Below are 18,280 nucleotides of genomic sequence, written 5' to 3'. Positions count from 1 at the left end.
TTCACAGTTAAAGACAGGAAACTCCGGCAGCTAAAATGATATTTATAACATAAAAGAAAATAAACCGAATTGAACAAATACTTCTCAAACTTATGTCCATAATCCACACACCGCTTTACACATGCAATAGTGACCGTACATATATGAATTAACATCAATATAATTAATAATATAATATTTCCTCATAACCCAACAATTAGCAAAGAGTTTATGAAGAACTCCAATATAAATGTACCCTTTATTCTTTAGTAATTGTGTAAAAAATTTAATTAATAAATGCTACGATCAGCATATTGACTAACACGAACTCTATTTTCAAAAACAGTAGAAATTGGAACAATAAATACTTATCTTAAAATTAATCTAAACTTACATGAAAATATTCATCAACAGTGGCAGGGAACGAAGCATTTGAGGATAACTAGTACGAAGAACTTATAATATTGCCGTATTCCACACATACACAGTTTAATTGAAAAAGTAGCAAAACTGTACCAAAATTAGGCGGAGGCGGAATGACTAGTATCAAGGACGTGTTTCAAATTTATTACATAAGCTGGTGAATCATGTATTACAACAATAATACAATATATGTGTCTGCTGAAATTAAAATACAAGATGCGTTACAGTTTGTTTTCTTCATTTTATAATAAAAGAGAGAGAGAAACATTTTACATTCAAAGTAAAACATACAATATAAAAAAGAGAAGAATCGTCACAGAATTGGTAAAGTTATAAGATACAATCATTCATGAAAGTCAATATGTGTGCTAATTATAATGCAATCAGAAATTGAACCACATCAAATAACTTAATGGAATAGGTAGTCGTTTTAGTTACTTTCTTTGATCTTTTATTTGCAGAAAGATACAATATGTGAAGCTTTGATCACTACCTGTTTATGAAATAAGTATCACTATATGTATGCATATCGGCTCCTTTGGACAAGAATGGCTTTGGAAATATATATAAATGTCAACCTTAAAATCCATACTAAAAGTCGGAATCAGGACTGCGATATTTAAAATAAGTTCTAAAAGGTTTCTTTATAGATAGAAAAAGTTGTAATAATAGTTAAAGTAATTTCGAATATGTTGCTCTATAGATAGAACGATTTGTTATAAGATTTAAAGTAATTTCGAAAATGTTGCTCTATATATAGAAAGTTTGTTTTAAAAGTGAGAAAGTAAAAAATGTTCGGAATGTCATTTCTGAATTGTGTAGTTTGTCAAAGTTTTATACATCTTGTTATGTTGATGTGCATTTAATTCAGATGATTAATCCATACATTTTATTCGTGACATTTATACCTTTTATTCGCCAGTGCCAATTAAGAGACTCAAACGTCCTGTTATTGCATTTGTATTGATTGTCAGCCACTAACTTCGATTGTTACGAAAATGCTACCTGTGTTTGTTGAATGTTAGCTTATGTTTGACTGTAAGGCTTTGCGATGCGGTTTTAATACCAATATCTGAGTTAAATTTAGGTTCTACAAATATTCCAACTGTCATATGCGGAAATATATGGCATTATAGCAATTTAATTCCTACAAAAGGTACTGCACAGTAGATCGTTGTTATAACCGCCATTATTTATACCTGAATGATAAATCAGTTTCTTTTTCAATATTTTTAACAAAAATAAAATTGAAAACTATTGTTACATTCAATTGATGTTAACAGTTAATATTTTGAAAGGTTAAATAGATTTAATATCAGAGAGCTTAAATTTCCGTTATTGAAAACATATATATATATATATATATATATATATATATATATATATATATATATATATATATATATATATATATATATATATATAATTTTGTTATATGTACCATAATTGAAAATTATTATATTTCTTGATTTCCTATGATTAGATAATGCTGCAAACCAGCCTAGCGCGTGCTTCAGTAATTCGGGACCATGGAGTGCATCGGACCATATCCGAAGCCCGCAGTATCAGGCATACAGTATCCGATTAGCTTCGTTTGCCCGCTGGCCGAGTGATATCAGGCAAAGACCGGAACAAGTGGCAGATGCTGGCTTTTATTATACAGGTAGTGCATATGTTTTATGTACACATTATTGGCTACATCAATACGAGGAAATCGGATCTAAGTGCCGTTACCAATTACAAAGAGGCAGCTGACACTGGATGGTCTGGGAGGCTATGGAGCCGGCGACTCGTCGAGTACGACGTCGACACACTACGAACTTAGTTATTGTTGCTCCTGGTATTACAGATTATTCAGAGCGTTAATACATCTTTGCTGCCTATTGCTCCACAGCATCCCAATTCATTTTGTTTGTTCTGGCGAACGATATTTGAATAAAATGCCACTTGTTCCTTTTGCATAAGCCAGGCACATATTTGTCAAAAATGAAGAGAGTGAGATCGATGATGGTGTGAATGGCTGGTTATCTGGAAAGGTTTCTGTCGAATTAGATGATTATCAGTAGACTCTCTACATCATTAGTGTTTTCCTGAGTTTCCAATTCAGAAGTTCTTATCTATATCGCATGTATGTTCAAATTGTGACGTACATCAGCTGTCATATATTTGTCTTGTTACAGCCGTGACACACGGTAAAGCTTAGTTCATAAATCTTTAGGTCTCTGCGAAGTTGTACCTTATTTTCTGCGCTACATATACAACACGAAAACATAAACGTTCTCTCAGAAATGTGTAATTGTCATTTCGAAATATAGTATGTTTTAATCCGTGAATCAGGGTTAATAAACTTAGTTACTTTACTAATTAAAACTCAGGCCATAACGTTTCCAGGGTTAGTTGTCCTCACTATGAAATGCAGCACTATGAATCAATGCAATAAAGACGAACTGGTATACAATTATTAACTTTGTGCTCAGGAAGGAAGTAAAGATCTCTATATCAATATCTGTAAACCATTATTTGCTGTGTGTACGACTCGTTATTTGACCTCCTGTCAAGGACATTTTTTCGAGGAGATTACGTTTAATAATTTAACATTAGCACGGTCTATAATTTTTCTTAAATACAATGTTTTCCCTCAGGTTACAAATTTAAAACAATTACTTCAAGCATATATCAAGAGAGATAACTTAAACTGTACAACTTTCAAAGATTAGTGGATAAACGACACTTTGGCTAGTATAGCCTTGTTTTGAAATTGTATATGAGTTGGTAGCTCCATTGCTAAATTGACAGTCTGACTACTACTTCATATCCGGGGAATTTAAACGCTTTTTTACATTTTGTGTCACATCATAAAATGAAGGCAGCCCATATAACTTTATTTTAAAACTTGCTGGGTCACTTGATGTTCTTGTTTTATTCTCTTACTGTGCTCCTGCATTTCTCGCTAAGATAGTTAAATCATACGGATCCATGACGAATTATTAGTCAATTCATAAGTGTGCAAGACTTATTATTATTTGCATTCATAAGGGTATATTGTACATGATTGAATATTATTTGAATTCAAAAGGTAAATATTTGAAGCAGACATGACATCACCAAAAAGAGAAGAAAACGATCGAAAGTGGACGTAATCATGCCAAAATGATTTAAAAATGAAGCAAGAAACTGAAAGAACTGTAACTAAAATTGAACTCACACGGCCATAAACGAATCATTATTACAGAATACATGAAGTTGCTGCGTTGTAGTCCTTTCTTTGTTGTGTCCTTTGGGCTAGATCAGACATGCTCAACTTCCTCCACGGAGCGGGTCAGATAAACTATTTTTATAGACAAAAACAAAATGTTTAACACCTCAAGCAAAACACGTTAAGCCTGTTTAAACCAACCAAACTGAAATGTTCCCTTGTATATGCATTTGTGCTGACTGAACTTCATCCACCTTTTCTGTTCGTAGGACTATATTGATATAACATCAGGTACATGTTGTGCTTTTTACATGAACCTAGGTTTACAAGATGTGGTCCGTTGTTTCGCCTGTGATGGTGGGTTAAAAAACTGGGATCCTGATGATGAGCCCTGGATTGAGCATGCGCGCTGGTTTGCACAATGTCCTTTTGTTAGACGTGTAAAAGGTCAAGATTTCATCGACCTTGTGCGACGAATGACGGAAGAATCAGACGAGGTACTTTTCTCAGATTAAAGAAAGTAGAATATTTTCTTATTACATTTATATCTCGTACTCGAAACATTGCATTACATTTATTTAAGAGAGAGACTTTCACAATGATCTGTCTGTATTTATATAAAGTTATGAGTAGTTTACGCTTTTGAGTGTTGTGTCCGATTTATTAGGGCGATTATCAATTTTATTTTACTCAACGTATCCCAATCTAATTCTTTGAATTACTGTTCCCATAAAAAGTTGTGTATTGATCTTTTTAATTATACAGTCTCCTTTAAAGAAAGGTATGATTCGTAATACTTACGTATATTAGAAGGTGTTTGTTTAGAAATAATTAAAATAAACTATTATATTTATCTATATACCAGTATTGCATTATCTTGATGATAATTACGACATTCCAATTAACTCAAAATTGCAACGATACAGGTCTTGAGTATACTCTTTCCTATATATGTTTGTGCAAACCCGTAGTTAGTTGAAGGTCACTTTAAGATCAGAATGTTTGATCCCACAGGCGTGTAATCAAGTGTTATTTCTGATTCACTTGGAAACTGTGCCATTCCAACCCCTGAATAAAGCGAATGCGTGTAAATAATGGATATTGAACGACTAATTCCAACTTCAGCATGTCATTTTATATTTTTGCTTCTGGTTGATTCACCTAGTTGCACCCACAACCCCTACAATCTAGTGCTTTGTGAAGACTTTACGTGTTCTGTTAATAAGTTCTTAATTGGTCGTTAAGAAGAAAACAAACTTTCTTAATTGGTCGTTAAGAAGAAAACAGAATACATTTGCATGTGTGGGTCTTAAAAGCTGTACACAAGCTATCAAAATATTTCTCACAATTCTTCTCACGCTATGGCCATGATTAGTGAATTTTTCATGCAAATTGTAATGGAGTAAGTGCAACAATTCTCCTTATGCGTGTATATGTCTATGCCAATCAAGGTATGTCCATCCAATTCGCTACAGACCTACGTCTGACGAAGTGGACCGACGAGCCTTTGCTTTTAAACATGTACTGTAGTAAATTTTAGATTACTACTTCACCTGTGGTTTATCCCAGACAGAACTCATGCTCGAGCTGAAAAGGCAATCCAGTGGGCTTCATTAATGGACGCTGCACTAGGTCTAACGTTGATTCGGTTCAATACGCAGAATGGCGTCATTTATGCTAAAATATTCAGAAAACATATTAAGGATAGGATAATATTTAAAGAAAACTGCTGCACATATACTGACTATATCATCAAATAGGATCAGTGTTACTGATAGTGTGCATTGGAAGGACTCTTTATTAAAATATTCTCAATGATGGAGACTTTATTTTGTATAGGGCCCTAGGTGGCCACGTGCCTTAAGTCGCTCACCTTTGTAGATCATTCCCATATTTCACCTCTATCCGCATGAGTTTTAGTCTTAGCTCAACCAACGTATGTGAGAATGCTTGCCAATAGCCGAAGTTGGTCGGTGGTTCATCCCATGGTCTTTCCAAGTTCCTCCTTCACCAAACATACTAGCCACCTTGTATAGCCAATAATGCACATAAACATAGTATTACACCGGACAAAACCAAACAAAATTCATGTTACTTATATTATTATTGCACACGCCTTTTCATGAATCTAAGATAAACACATATAATACGATTTCATAGATCATGAAAACATGGGAAATCAGCTAAAGCATTTAAAAAATAGTACTCAGTATGAGATACAATACAGCTTATATGAAATAATGACATATTACATAATATAAATGCACATGGACACTTTAAACAAAATTTGCATTATCTATCTTTAATGTGAACATAACATACTTGAAGGAAGAGGATGCGGTAGTTCACTCAACCTTCCAACCGAGCAATCCAATGGCTGATGCACCCGCTTTGAAGAATGAAATCAATTTACATATAGATCAAGGTATAAGTGAAAGGAAGTTTGCAAAGAATAATGATGTATCAATAGATGTCACGAAATATTTATTTCCAATTTACATTGATTTATAGTAGGCAGTCGTTTTTGTGGAATTAGTAGTATTGGTAATAGTAGAAGCAGAAACAGCAGTACAATGTAGTTGTAGATGCAGAAACAGTAATGGTGGTAGCAGTAATAGTAGACGCAGCAACTTACAAAACAGTTTATTGAGTGAACCAAATAGTTGATTTCTTATTTCGGATATGACTAGTGTTTAAAGTATTCAAAGGAAGGTTTATGGAAGAGAACTAATAATCAAATAGTTCTCCGATTATTGTTTTCTAGGTGCACATTTAAACCAATACTTACGTCAGATAAAGACCGCATGTGACCATTCAAGATATATTCATATAAGAATATTTGTAACATAATTTAGTATTTCCATTCTAGAATGAAACGTTTTAATAATTTTTACATGCTATTTGCCCTTTCAAAGAGCACATTTTTATTCAGAAGTTACATTACAAGACGATGTTTCACATTTTAATAACATTGTATGTAGTATCCAAATATTATCTTTATATCCACTATCCATTCAACATTGCCAAGATATTCAATAAATATATGATATTCTTGACGTTCGCAACTGTTGAAATATTTGCAGTAAATGAATCAAGTGTGCTTGAAAATGTCGCTGCAATAAGTGTGATAGAAACGGGCTACTCTCGTGTCGCTGTTGCTAAAGCGATCAATGAGCTGCTTACCAAAGGTAGATTTTTATATTTGGAAGAATATATTTACGTCTTGGGTAACATTGTTCCGCTTTTTCTCTTGACATCATGAGCCTACTCACTGAAACCGATAAATGATAAGTTAATATATATATATATATATATATATATATATATATATATATATATATATATATATATATATATATATATATATATATATATATTTTATATTATATTTTATATTATTATATTATATTTTATATATTATATTTTAGTAATATAGCGTCGGTGTCAAGTCGAGGAAGTGTTGTCCTATTCTTATTCCATCTTTTGTCTTTATTACAATAGAAACCTGAAACATTACTCAGTGCTTGGTTATAGGAATGTTTGTCATCTCTCTACTTTAACACTGATGTATGAATTTTGTTCTTGCAAAAATATGATATTGGTGTTCTTTCAAACATCAAGTGTAACATTACTTTGTACTAACTACCCTCATATACGCTATTCAATTGAAGCAGTTTTATTTCACATAGGAATAGACCGATTTATAAACTTCTATTTATAAATGTCGAATTGATCAACTGTGTAATTGTGTATGACCCTGTATTACAGCGAGGCTTTACCAGATAACATGAAGAGAAGACTGATCGTATAATATCTGAAGTCTTAAACAGAAGATGCTCATACAAGATAAACCATTACGCTGGAGACAAGAAAGTATACATACTGCAAAGATTGTACAATACATTTCTCTGAACCCCTATCCGTCCCTTCAATGCAAAAAAATATGTCCGGCCATCTAATATGGACGCTTTCGCGCACCATTCATCGGAGTTGGTTCCTGATGAAAACCTGCAAACGGCATTTGTGGTTCAATATGAATAGTATAGTTCATGGAATACCTTAGTATTATTTACACTCCAGATTTACCGGCAATGAGTTTGTTTCCCACATGCTTCATTTAATCATCTTTGCATCTTGATTTTGATATACATGCATATAAACATAAGACGGCAAGCAGAATACCGATGTATTGGTAGTATTTACGGTGTTTAGTTACATTTAACATATACTATGTAAGTTGATATAGTGTACATTTCTAGTTTCATAATATGAAGCAGGAAGACTTGTTCATCTTGTTTAACAGAGTTTTAACTATCAACACTCGTTCTTAAAATTGGTCGATATTGATTGGTTTGGCATGGAATCGAGTTTACTTTTGTGATTTTGTATATAGATTTTAAAAAGACGTTAAACGATAACAACCATCATTATCATTGACAACAACAACAACATAATCATCATCATCATCATCATCATCATCATCATCATCAAGCAGCTCGGCAACAATGATGATTTCAGTGTGACATTTAATGAAATATTTGAAAGGGTCTAGTGAACTAGATATTGGTAAGTATATATATATATATATATATATATATATATATATATATATATATATATATATATATATATATATATATATATATATATATTGCTTGCATAATATATACTAATTATCGTGTACGCATCCAGCACGAAACATGGTATGGTTATTAAAATGCCTTAATTATAAAGTGAGCAAGGCCGCTATACACATTGCAATGTACAATCAAAGGAATATGGTATTATTCTTATGCGATATTGGTATTATTAATAAAATATATGTAAATGGAAGAAGTGTGTGATTGTAGTGTTAAGAAATTATTTACTAATTGAGGTAATCATTAAATGCTATTGATATAGATGAATTATTAAAAACAAATTCAAGTTTGTAAATGTAAAGCAAATTATTGGAGGGGGAGTTGATAGTGATATTTGACCGACTTAGTAACTGTGTTATTCCAGGCCAAGCTGAGTACACGGCTGATGATATAATGAACATCATCTTTCAAATGGAAGACAGTGGCCAACTCAGTCATCTAGCTGAGGATGAAATTTCTCGACCTGTACCTGGCAATCCAATAAATGGTGAGGTTTCTTATTTACATTAAAATAATTTAAACAAATTTATATTCCGTTAAGTTGCATTCAATACTGAAATAGTCAATAAAAGTCGATAGCTTTAATATGCACTTTTTAATTTCTGTATTAAGTACAGTAGACAACGAACTGAGTTGATAAGAAAATTACTTTCAGTGTCATATGCAAATATTAGCTTAAATCAATGTCTTAAGGAAAGGGCGATGCAAAATAAAAATATAGAATTTTACATCCTGGAGGCGAATATTTAACCGCTACCCGATGGTTTCAATAACTTTCTCAAGTTGTGATTTATGTCATTGTGCCTCTCTCTCTCTCTCTCTGTCTCTGTCTCTCTCTGTCTCTCTCTCGCTCTCTGTCTCTCTCTCTCTCTCTCCAATCAGTTTTCATAATTATGTTTTCTTATTGAATATGTTGCATTACTTGTATCATGTATAGAGAGGACAAATTAATTTTGTTAGAACTTGAGCCTAATCCCTTTGTGACATCAATATATGTTTAAACAAACGACAAATAAGTGTTTATAAAATGACATCTGAAAAGACGACGACTGGAGAAGTTGAGCCTTTATATTATTGACGATGGCTCAGCTACAGAGACAAAAAAAAAACAACTTTTTGTTAAATTTTCTAAAAGGCTCGTTTTTGTTTAACTAGTGGCACTTCTTCTCATTGGGATTTAAACCAATTGAATATGAGATAAGGAAAGACATATACTGCAGATCATTCTATAGTTTTCAAGAACGCATTTGCTTTTTGTTGGGTTAAAAATGTGTTATTTTTGGCGGGGTCGTTTTGTCTGAAATATACATGTACATAATTTCTCAACTCAACACCACATTTTCTCGCTTGTTCAGTAAGTGTTTTTAATGTTTACTGGCCATCTCTGATAAATATCTTACCTGGTTGATTGCATCCCACTCGATTTTTCCCTGCATATTATATTAATAGTGTGGCTATAACATTGCAAGCTTAAGTATCTGGACATCAGATCATTATCAATAGGCCCGCTGATGTCAGCGCTATGCTTTTCACAGTATCAGCTATAGTGTAAGCTTAATTATTCTACTCTTTAGTTACACTTTTAAATTGCAACTTGTATAACTATTAAGAAACCCAGAACAAATTCATCTTTTGTAAAGTACGAGCCATCTAATTAGGGGTGGGTGCTGTTATTTTATTTTGAGCTAAAATATTTTCTTTCTTTTACCTCAAGGTAAATAATATATTTTCCTAATAATACCATGGATATAATATGGTGTTATTTTGCTATAAATGGAGCAAGATTTTTTCCAGTCATTGACAAAAAAAAAGTGTCAGGCTCCTGCCCCAGGAACACTGACTTCTTCGACCCAACTATAAATGCCGTATATCATGATACTTATCGCAGTACGTTGAGAAATATCTAGGTCTGTTACGGTGCACACATTTTAGTTGAGAGTGCGTGTGTATGTGTGTGTTCAGTGTATGTATTTCTGTGTGCATGTGTTAATTTGCTGACAGATCTAGTGCTTTAGTTTATCTGATAACTTTTGCACGAAACGATTTAAAATTGTATATTCATGGCGCATGAAGCACATATAAAGTTTAAGACATGTATCGCTTTGGTTTTTCTTTTATTAAATACCTAACTTTTATTATGTAAACCATTTGTGGATTTAAGAGAACTAATTTTATTTGAATAGGCTTTACAAATATAATACAGATTCCTTCCTTGAATTTCCTTCAAAGCGGCTCTTTAAACTGTATTATGTGTGAATCATTGTTCTCTATTATAATGGAGAAATTTAATTTCAAAATCTACGCTTAAAACACTTGATTTCTCACAAATTGATGCCAGATATCTTTTGATATTTATGTAGATCGTGATGTTGTTTCCTCAGCGTGCCGTTTACTAAAGGGATATACATAAACAAGACATTACAATGCCATTGAGATCCCATGTGGATACATTATCCACCATAAATTGAGGAACTCTCTAGTTTTCTCTAATGAATATGAACATCTTCGATTCTGCATTTTTTGTCGTGTACTGTATAACTGTTTCGCACTTAAATCTTATTAACAGTGTCTAATTTATTTCACTTATTGAATATAGGCACGATTAAACTTCAGAGCCGGATAAATGAAGTGGTTTTCCAGTTTGAATAGAAATCTGCGTTTTGATTTTTGTTGTTATTTATTTATTTGCATATATTATGACATCTTGATTAAAAAATAATTTCAACAAACCATACTGTCATCGAATCGTAAAAAGCCAGATGCTAAATGCAGTAGTTTGTTATTAAATCTTCGTTTATCTTATGTTCTCGATTTTAATATTTGAGTAACTGTGCGTATTTTAATTTTGTGGTTCTCTGGAATGTTACGTTTCTTTGTTGTATGTTTATCACAACGATGCAATAATTTCTAAAATAACATCTTGCTGACCATGCGAAGGATTGTTTCACTCTGGCAATAGGTAAATGAGTGGTGATGTATTCGTTTTCCTTAAGTGCTCCAAATCACGACTACTAAAAAGTATCAAACATTATGTTGCTTTTACAATGATGTGTTACATGAACGTTTCAAATAATTTCAGATCCATTGTCATCAGAAAATGGTGGAGAAACTAATACTGGTAAGTGAGTAATTTCTGTGCAGGTGACTTTACATAAACGTACATCTATGACACTGATGCTAAAGAAAGAGCAATGATTATTGTATTCCTTATGTTGCGCTGAACAGCAAAAAAATCGTATTCCGCACCCACGGTGTAAATATCCGTGAATTCAATTCTGTTTTTTTGTTTTCTCAGAGAAAGAGTGTCACTTAAATTAGATTTGTATTTGAGAGATCGTGTTTTGTTTCTCATATATTTCAAAGTAGACTTGCACATGTTTTCTGAAAAAAATGTTTAAATTTATTTTCTGGATGTGGTGTAAGTAAAATTAATACGGAAAATAAATCTTATTGGCCTACTCACCATGTGTGAATGAAGTAATTTTAAAAACGAAATTGTATAACATCTTAAAATATTGTTGTAAATGTTCAGTAAGATCGCCGTTCCTATGTGGAATATAAATGATTTATACACATATATCCTTTCATTGTCATAATCATCCATGAAATCTTCCGCGTCATATAAATGGGTGCAAATTTGACTCAAGTCAGTAAAAACGCATGAAAATATAATATGTATGCCGCTAAAATAATCTTCCTCTGTATCACTGAAATCCTTTTCCAGTAATCGAGACAAGTGTGGTACAGGCTGGTATGGAGCGATGCAGTTCTTTCTGATTAAATAACATGCCCTGGCAATGTTATATATATATTGTGCAGTAGTTACTAAACTTATTGATCAGAATGTACCGTTCGTCCTGCTAAGATTTGCAATGTTATATATATATATATATATATATATATATATATATATATATATATATATATATATATATATATACCATTACATATATTTACTATTATAACATATTTTCACAGGTTCGGTTCTGGCCCTTCAGCAAGAAAACGAAAGGTTACGGCGCAGCATGCGATGCGTCAATTGCAGAAATGAGAAGAGAGATATTTTACTCCTACCCTGTACGCATATATGTCTATGCTCGATATGTTCAAAAACAGCAAACATATGTCCTCTCTGTTTCAAAAGGACTAGAGAAAAAATTAAAACCTACGTGATATAGATATTATTGCAGAACTGGACCCTTCGTAGTGCCGGGGGAAGATGAATACGCCCCGTGACGATCTCCTTCGAGTCGAGAGAGGCAGCTGAAGGAGATTTTAGGCGCATTGGTTTAGCGATTAGTGCGCCGGACTTGTGATCAAAAGGTAGTCGTTTTGAATCCTACCCTCAGATTTGTGTGGATCGACCACGGTGGTGCGTCCTAGGACAAGGCACCTTACTAATATTCTTTCCGCGCTTTAGAACATTACTGTGTTGCTGTGCCGATAAACATAACCAAGCGTTCCTTCAAAAAACATTAACCAGATCCAGGTTATATTGAGATATTAAAATGCTGAACGGCATAAATGATAGATGAGATAAGAGAATGAACTCCATTAATTTTAGATGCAGATGACCGTCGGAGTAAACGTCTGAGCAATAATAAACATGATCTCTATGGTAGCAATTTACAGACAATGACTTAGTCAGTCCCCAATACAGATAATTAACCGTTTGACCTGATTGAGAACTAATGGTCAACGGAGCAGTTGTGTATATTGTAAATGACTTTAGTGACAAGACATGATGTTAATTGATTATGTTATCAGTGTTCACTCCCTTGCTTCTCAAACGCGAGAAGAGACATATGTTGAGAAGGGGGAAACATTCAATCAGCAAGTAAGTGGCCAGGACTTGTCCCATCACAGGAACCAGTAGTCAATAACAATTTGGTTATGTAGTGTTAAATGAGAGGTACTCTAGTGATATAACGAAAAAAGACGTAATCCAGTTTTAAAAAATACAGTTTAAGCTGACAAATATGTTTCGAGCAACCCAAAAGGGACATGCAGTGTTGGAGTAGCGATTGTTCCCACCTTTGGAAAAACGAACTATTGAGTTTACGCACATTTTTTACAATGGCGATTTCTGACAATTTAACTGCATGTGTTAAATGTGCTTCATTATATCAGCGAATTCATGAACTTATAAGAATGATCTCGGATAAGCTAGTCTTATGAAGTATTTACCGTGCATATATATGTTCTTTGCATTAATTGTGGATCTACAGATTCGTGATAATAATTGTGAGACTGGTATTTATGTGTATCTAAGGACCAGAATGTTCTTGTGTTCACAAATTATATTACAATAGAACACTAACAAAGGGTACGAAGCCAAAGTTCTATCAAACTTGAATAGGCTTCATCTTACAATAGATTTAACTGCTAGTCTTCGTTATTAATTGTGTTGTTTTCTTTTAATTTTTCACATCTTGATGCATATAATGTAAAATCGCATTGCATCTGTGATAATAATGATTACTACTTATGTTTAATTGAACATGTGTGAGTGTGTAAAATATTCTTGTCAAATAATTTACAGAGTCTATTTTCTCCACTTGATTAATTGTATCATATCGTCAGATGCTTAACATCAAATGAATATAAAACTCATTATAACATACAACAATACTCAGATTCAATAATGAAAGTATTCTTTGTTGTTATTAGTAGTAGTAGTGGCAGAAAAAATAATAATAATATTATAATAATAAGGAATAATAATAAGGAAAATAATAATAATAATAATAATAATACTAATAACAATATTATTATTATTATTATTATTATTATTATTATTATTATTATTATTATCAAAATTATAATTTGTACTACTACTACTACTACTACTACTACTACTACGAGGGAATATTAGAATAGAATAAAAGAAATTAAATGTAATACAGATGTATAATATTCTGTTTCTTTACGGTTTCATTTATATACCAATAATTTTCTAACATCGTACATTAAATCTCTTTGTAAAATCGCAACACTAAAGTTGCACTACAAATAATTTAATGCTCTTCTAATGAATCGGTTGTCAATGTAAGCTAGAAATCAATATTACGTATACACTACTGTCATGATTTCATGGAAAACTTTGCTTATATTGTGATATGATAATATTTATATTGATAATATTTATATTCTATTGTCATTTATGTAATATATATATATATATATATATATATATATATATATATATATATATATATATATATATATATATAGAGAGAGAGAGAGAGAGAGAGAGAGAGAGAGAGAGAGAGAGAGAGTTTGATAGACATACATACATACATACACACATACAAACATGCATACATACATCTCTGATCTATTTCATGTGATAATCTCATTATATTTATTTTTATAACCATCTCTTTGTTCATTTCAGATACAATTAAAAACAGTATATTCAGTAAATGTTTCTGAAATTAGTTTCTCTTTCATTCCAATTTTCTTTCTGATAAGTTTGTTTTATATCTATCTTGCTCAGTATGAGTGAACTATTGATCTAGTCTGGGAAATCTAGTTTCTAAACAATTTGTCGAGTTTCACAATCATAACATTTCGCTAGGCCAATTTACATCTCACGCTAAATTTTAGTTCGACAAAAGCAACATAATTCTTAGGATGGTGGTACACCATACACAAAAGGATTAGCAACATTTTGTTGAATTGTGAAATATTCACATTGTAATTGGTTGATAATTCAAATCTTTGATTTTATAAGGCACGGGATATACGTATAATTGATTTTTGCTAGAAAAATCGATCCTTAAAAAAATTAACAAATCCTAAAAATATCCAAAGTCTACAAGATTCGTATAATCGAAAATGATATTCAAAGGTCGCTACATTATCCAAATATAAAACTTCTTTCCTATTTAAATAGAACAATTGAGAAATATGTACAAATGTACAGTATAACACATTCAATTCAAGTGAATACTTATCACATGAACCAAATGGAAGCTGTTTTCTAGACAGGATAAATATTTGTCATCTAAACATACTTTCTTCTATATCCTAAACTTTCAGTCTACCCTCACTTCCAGCTCAAACATGTTCGTTATATTGAACACATTCCTTCTAAATTACATAGCAAAGGCAAGTCAGCTTTACATTATCTAAAGCATAACCAATCCGCTAGAGCAAGCACATTGGGTTGTAGTTCATTGGACAGGAGAGAGTCAGGCCAGGGAATCGGAAAAGTGTAGGGACACGGTCATTCGTCGACCAAAAGATCGGCGCTACAAGGCTCGTCCAGGAAACGCAGAGCTCTTGTGGTTATACGCGTTTTGGCTGAGGATAACACTTCTTTTATCATTTCGCACTGTCATTTCTCTATGTCGATCTAGATCGGATTACGACACAACTCTGCGACCAAGTCGGCGACCAGAGGAAGACCAGTCGGCCACTCTACGACCCAGTCGGCGACTCTGCGACCAACTCATAAGGAATTCAAAATAAACCTAAAGTAGCTATTTAGTCCGATAAGGATCATTGAGCACTTTGTAATTCCAATGCATATTTAAATAAATAGCTACTTTCAAATCAAAACGGAACACAACTAAAAGAAACATTCTACTTCAGATATTACGATCGAAGTAACTAATTCTGATGTATAAGAAAGTAATACAAATCATGAGGAGGACCATTGCAATGTATGGACCTATGTATGTATGTATGTATGTATGTATGTATGTATGTATGTATGTATGTATGTATGTATGTATCTATGTATGTATCTATGTATGTATGTGTGTGTATGTGTGTGTGTGTGAGTGTGTGTATGTATGTATGTATGTATGTACGTATGTGTGTACAGTTTCCATTATTAATAGTATTAACTATAACAACATCTACTATAACATTATTAATAAGAATAAATTAATAATAATAATAATAATAATAATAATAATAGCTTAACAAGAATGATGTTTCCATTTTACTAACAGTGGAGTATTCATAAGGATCATACGGATCTTATAAGTTCCCAAAATGTATCTTAGTGTGAATGGATCTTAATCTGTATGATATGGAGGACATATCTGATGCACATCCAGCACTTATGGTGCATGGATAGACACTAATATTAAAGCAAAAGTTGAGTACGGCTAAATACCCAGTATAATATACTGTCAAATCGACACATCGTTCGTGTTGAATTATAACGATTATTAGAAGATTAAGAATGTGATCGTACATCGTCAAGAAAATTTATAACATGTGTGAACTAATTACAATTGAATGGTTCGACGGTGAAAGATAGTACTTGAGTTGCATTTTGTATCTCAACGTTGCCAATGTTTTAGTTTTGTTCTGTTATATAAAAACACTACATCTGGACCATTTCATCTTTGCATCGGTTTCCTTTTTTCAATCTGATCTACGAATGGGCTATAACATATTTCATTGACACAATTATTACAAGCCATTTATTGGTCGGCGATGTCACAAACACGGGACGAGAAAATGATAATCAAATATGGTGATGTATTTAAACAGAATCAGCTGAGCTGGGCAGTATGAATAATTTCAGGGCAACCACGAATATCCGAGGCATAAAACGGGGCTCTACTGGTTTTGTGGCACTTCTAACATTGACACTTCCTACGACTGGAGATCGGTCAAAGGAATTAATAAACCAATCCTTCAGGACAATTGTTCAAAACGGAAATATATGCGATTTATCCAAATTTGAAAAGAACAAAATACACAATAAAGGCTCATAAGGAGATACAAGGTTTTTGTTGTCGTTAGCGAGACGTTAAATTGTCCTAACTGTAGGACAATGACTTTGCAAAGAGAGCTTTGTACGTTTGAATGCTACATTCTCTGAGGCACTCACTTCCTTCTTTTTTGGTTACAATCTTTGAAATGTTTTGATATAAACCATTCATCAATGTAAGTAGATGTAACATTAGTAGTTAATGGGGATACCCTAGGGATAATGGGGACTTAATGTTAAAACAGGGGGTTTGTACCCTGGGGACAAAGGGGAATTTATCATTGTCGGACTGTCTAGAGCAATGGGAATTTAACATAGATAATGTATAGCGACAATGTATCCGGACTGTCTAGGGACAAGGGCAATTAAAAGGGGGTGATATCACGGTACTGGACACTGGGGAAACAATGACAACAATGTTGCAAGTGGCTGATCTAAATCGGGCTGATCAGTGAATAAGAGTGTTGCAAGTGGCGGACCTGAATATGCGTCACTCTAGGTAGGAACAAACACAACAGAGACATAGACATTGAGATATGGTTAGAGACATAGACATAGACAAACAGATTTATCTACATAAATCTATTACAAAACAACTCTACAATCGACTAAAAAATGATTTCTGCACTAGAGAACAGATATCGTTTCGAGACATACGAGTGGCCCTGAAAAGGGGGTTTGGATCTTTTTAAACACCATTCTGATAACATAGATCTTATTCTCTTCCACAAACTTCGTCTGACATCTGGACCGTAGATTAGCATTCGCTTCAGATAGCCTTGACTCTCCACATAGAATCTTTGTTTCCAAAGGGCCGTATCGGTGATCTTGGTGATAGCCCATGATGATTTGACACACATGTAATAGTCCGGGTTGAACAGCATCGACGATATGAGGGAAGACGAGTCCACGTTAGTCCACATCTTGTGACGAGAACATTTGAAAGGAATGAGGTGAACCGCAAGAATTTATAGTGGAAGAGCGGCTCGAAACGGATTGAGTTCTTTCACCACTCCTAACACGCGTTACAAAGTTCGGTCACAGCCTGGAGTCTGTCTTCCAATGCGAAGAGAGCTACCTGTGACGTCACATTCCCTATATAGGTGCCCTAACGTCTGTGTGAAAATGACGGAAACAACGAAGACGATGAATTGGGGTACTCCGGCTGTGGAGACTAGGAGTGATGGCATATCAGCGGCTACCAGAGCAAACAAAGTCCTACATCTATAAGAGAATGATTTTAATTGGGATTTAGTGGATTTTCTCTCTACTTCACAAGATTTTGTTCCTGTACCAGCACCTTCG

At 33.2% G+C, this 18,280-nt stretch overlaps 1 protein-coding gene across 5 annotated transcripts in view; it reads left to right on the top strand.

Moving 5' to 3' along the window:
- Positions 1–14,611, top strand: part of LOC149786503 (baculoviral IAP repeat-containing protein 7-like) — a 74,155-nt gene extending 59,544 nt beyond the window's left edge. For 3 of the 5 annotated variants that reach the window (XM_089976980.1, XM_089976979.1, XM_089976981.1), the window contains 7 exons: positions 1,886–2,065; positions 3,920–4,095; positions 5,927–6,023; positions 6,682–6,786; positions 8,603–8,725; positions 11,318–11,356; positions 12,217–14,611. In XM_089976980.1, coding sequence (XP_089833106.1) covers positions 1,886–2,065; positions 3,920–4,095; positions 5,927–6,023; positions 6,682–6,786; positions 8,603–8,725; positions 11,318–11,356; positions 12,217–12,416 — 920 coding nt within the window. In that variant the 3' untranslated portion in view covers positions 12,417–14,611. Of the gene's footprint in view, positions 1–1,885; positions 2,066–3,919; positions 4,096–5,926; positions 6,024–6,681; positions 6,905–7,366; positions 8,182–8,602; positions 8,726–11,317; positions 11,357–12,216 lie in introns of those variants that run through there. The other 2 variants (XM_089976983.1, XM_089976982.1) reach the window with 2 other exon arrangements.
- Positions 14,612–18,280: the final 3,669 nt, after the last annotated feature.

The sequence above is a fragment of the Sinohyriopsis cumingii genome, chromosome 12, assembly GCF_028554795.1.
Source record: "Sinohyriopsis cumingii isolate HCF-2022 chromosome 12, ASM2855479v2, whole genome shotgun sequence".
Classification (NCBI taxonomy): domain Eukaryota; kingdom Metazoa; phylum Mollusca; class Bivalvia; order Unionida; family Unionidae; genus Sinohyriopsis; species Sinohyriopsis cumingii.
Note: the sequence above shows the minus strand (reverse complement) of the source record. Positions and strands in the feature narration are given on the sequence as shown.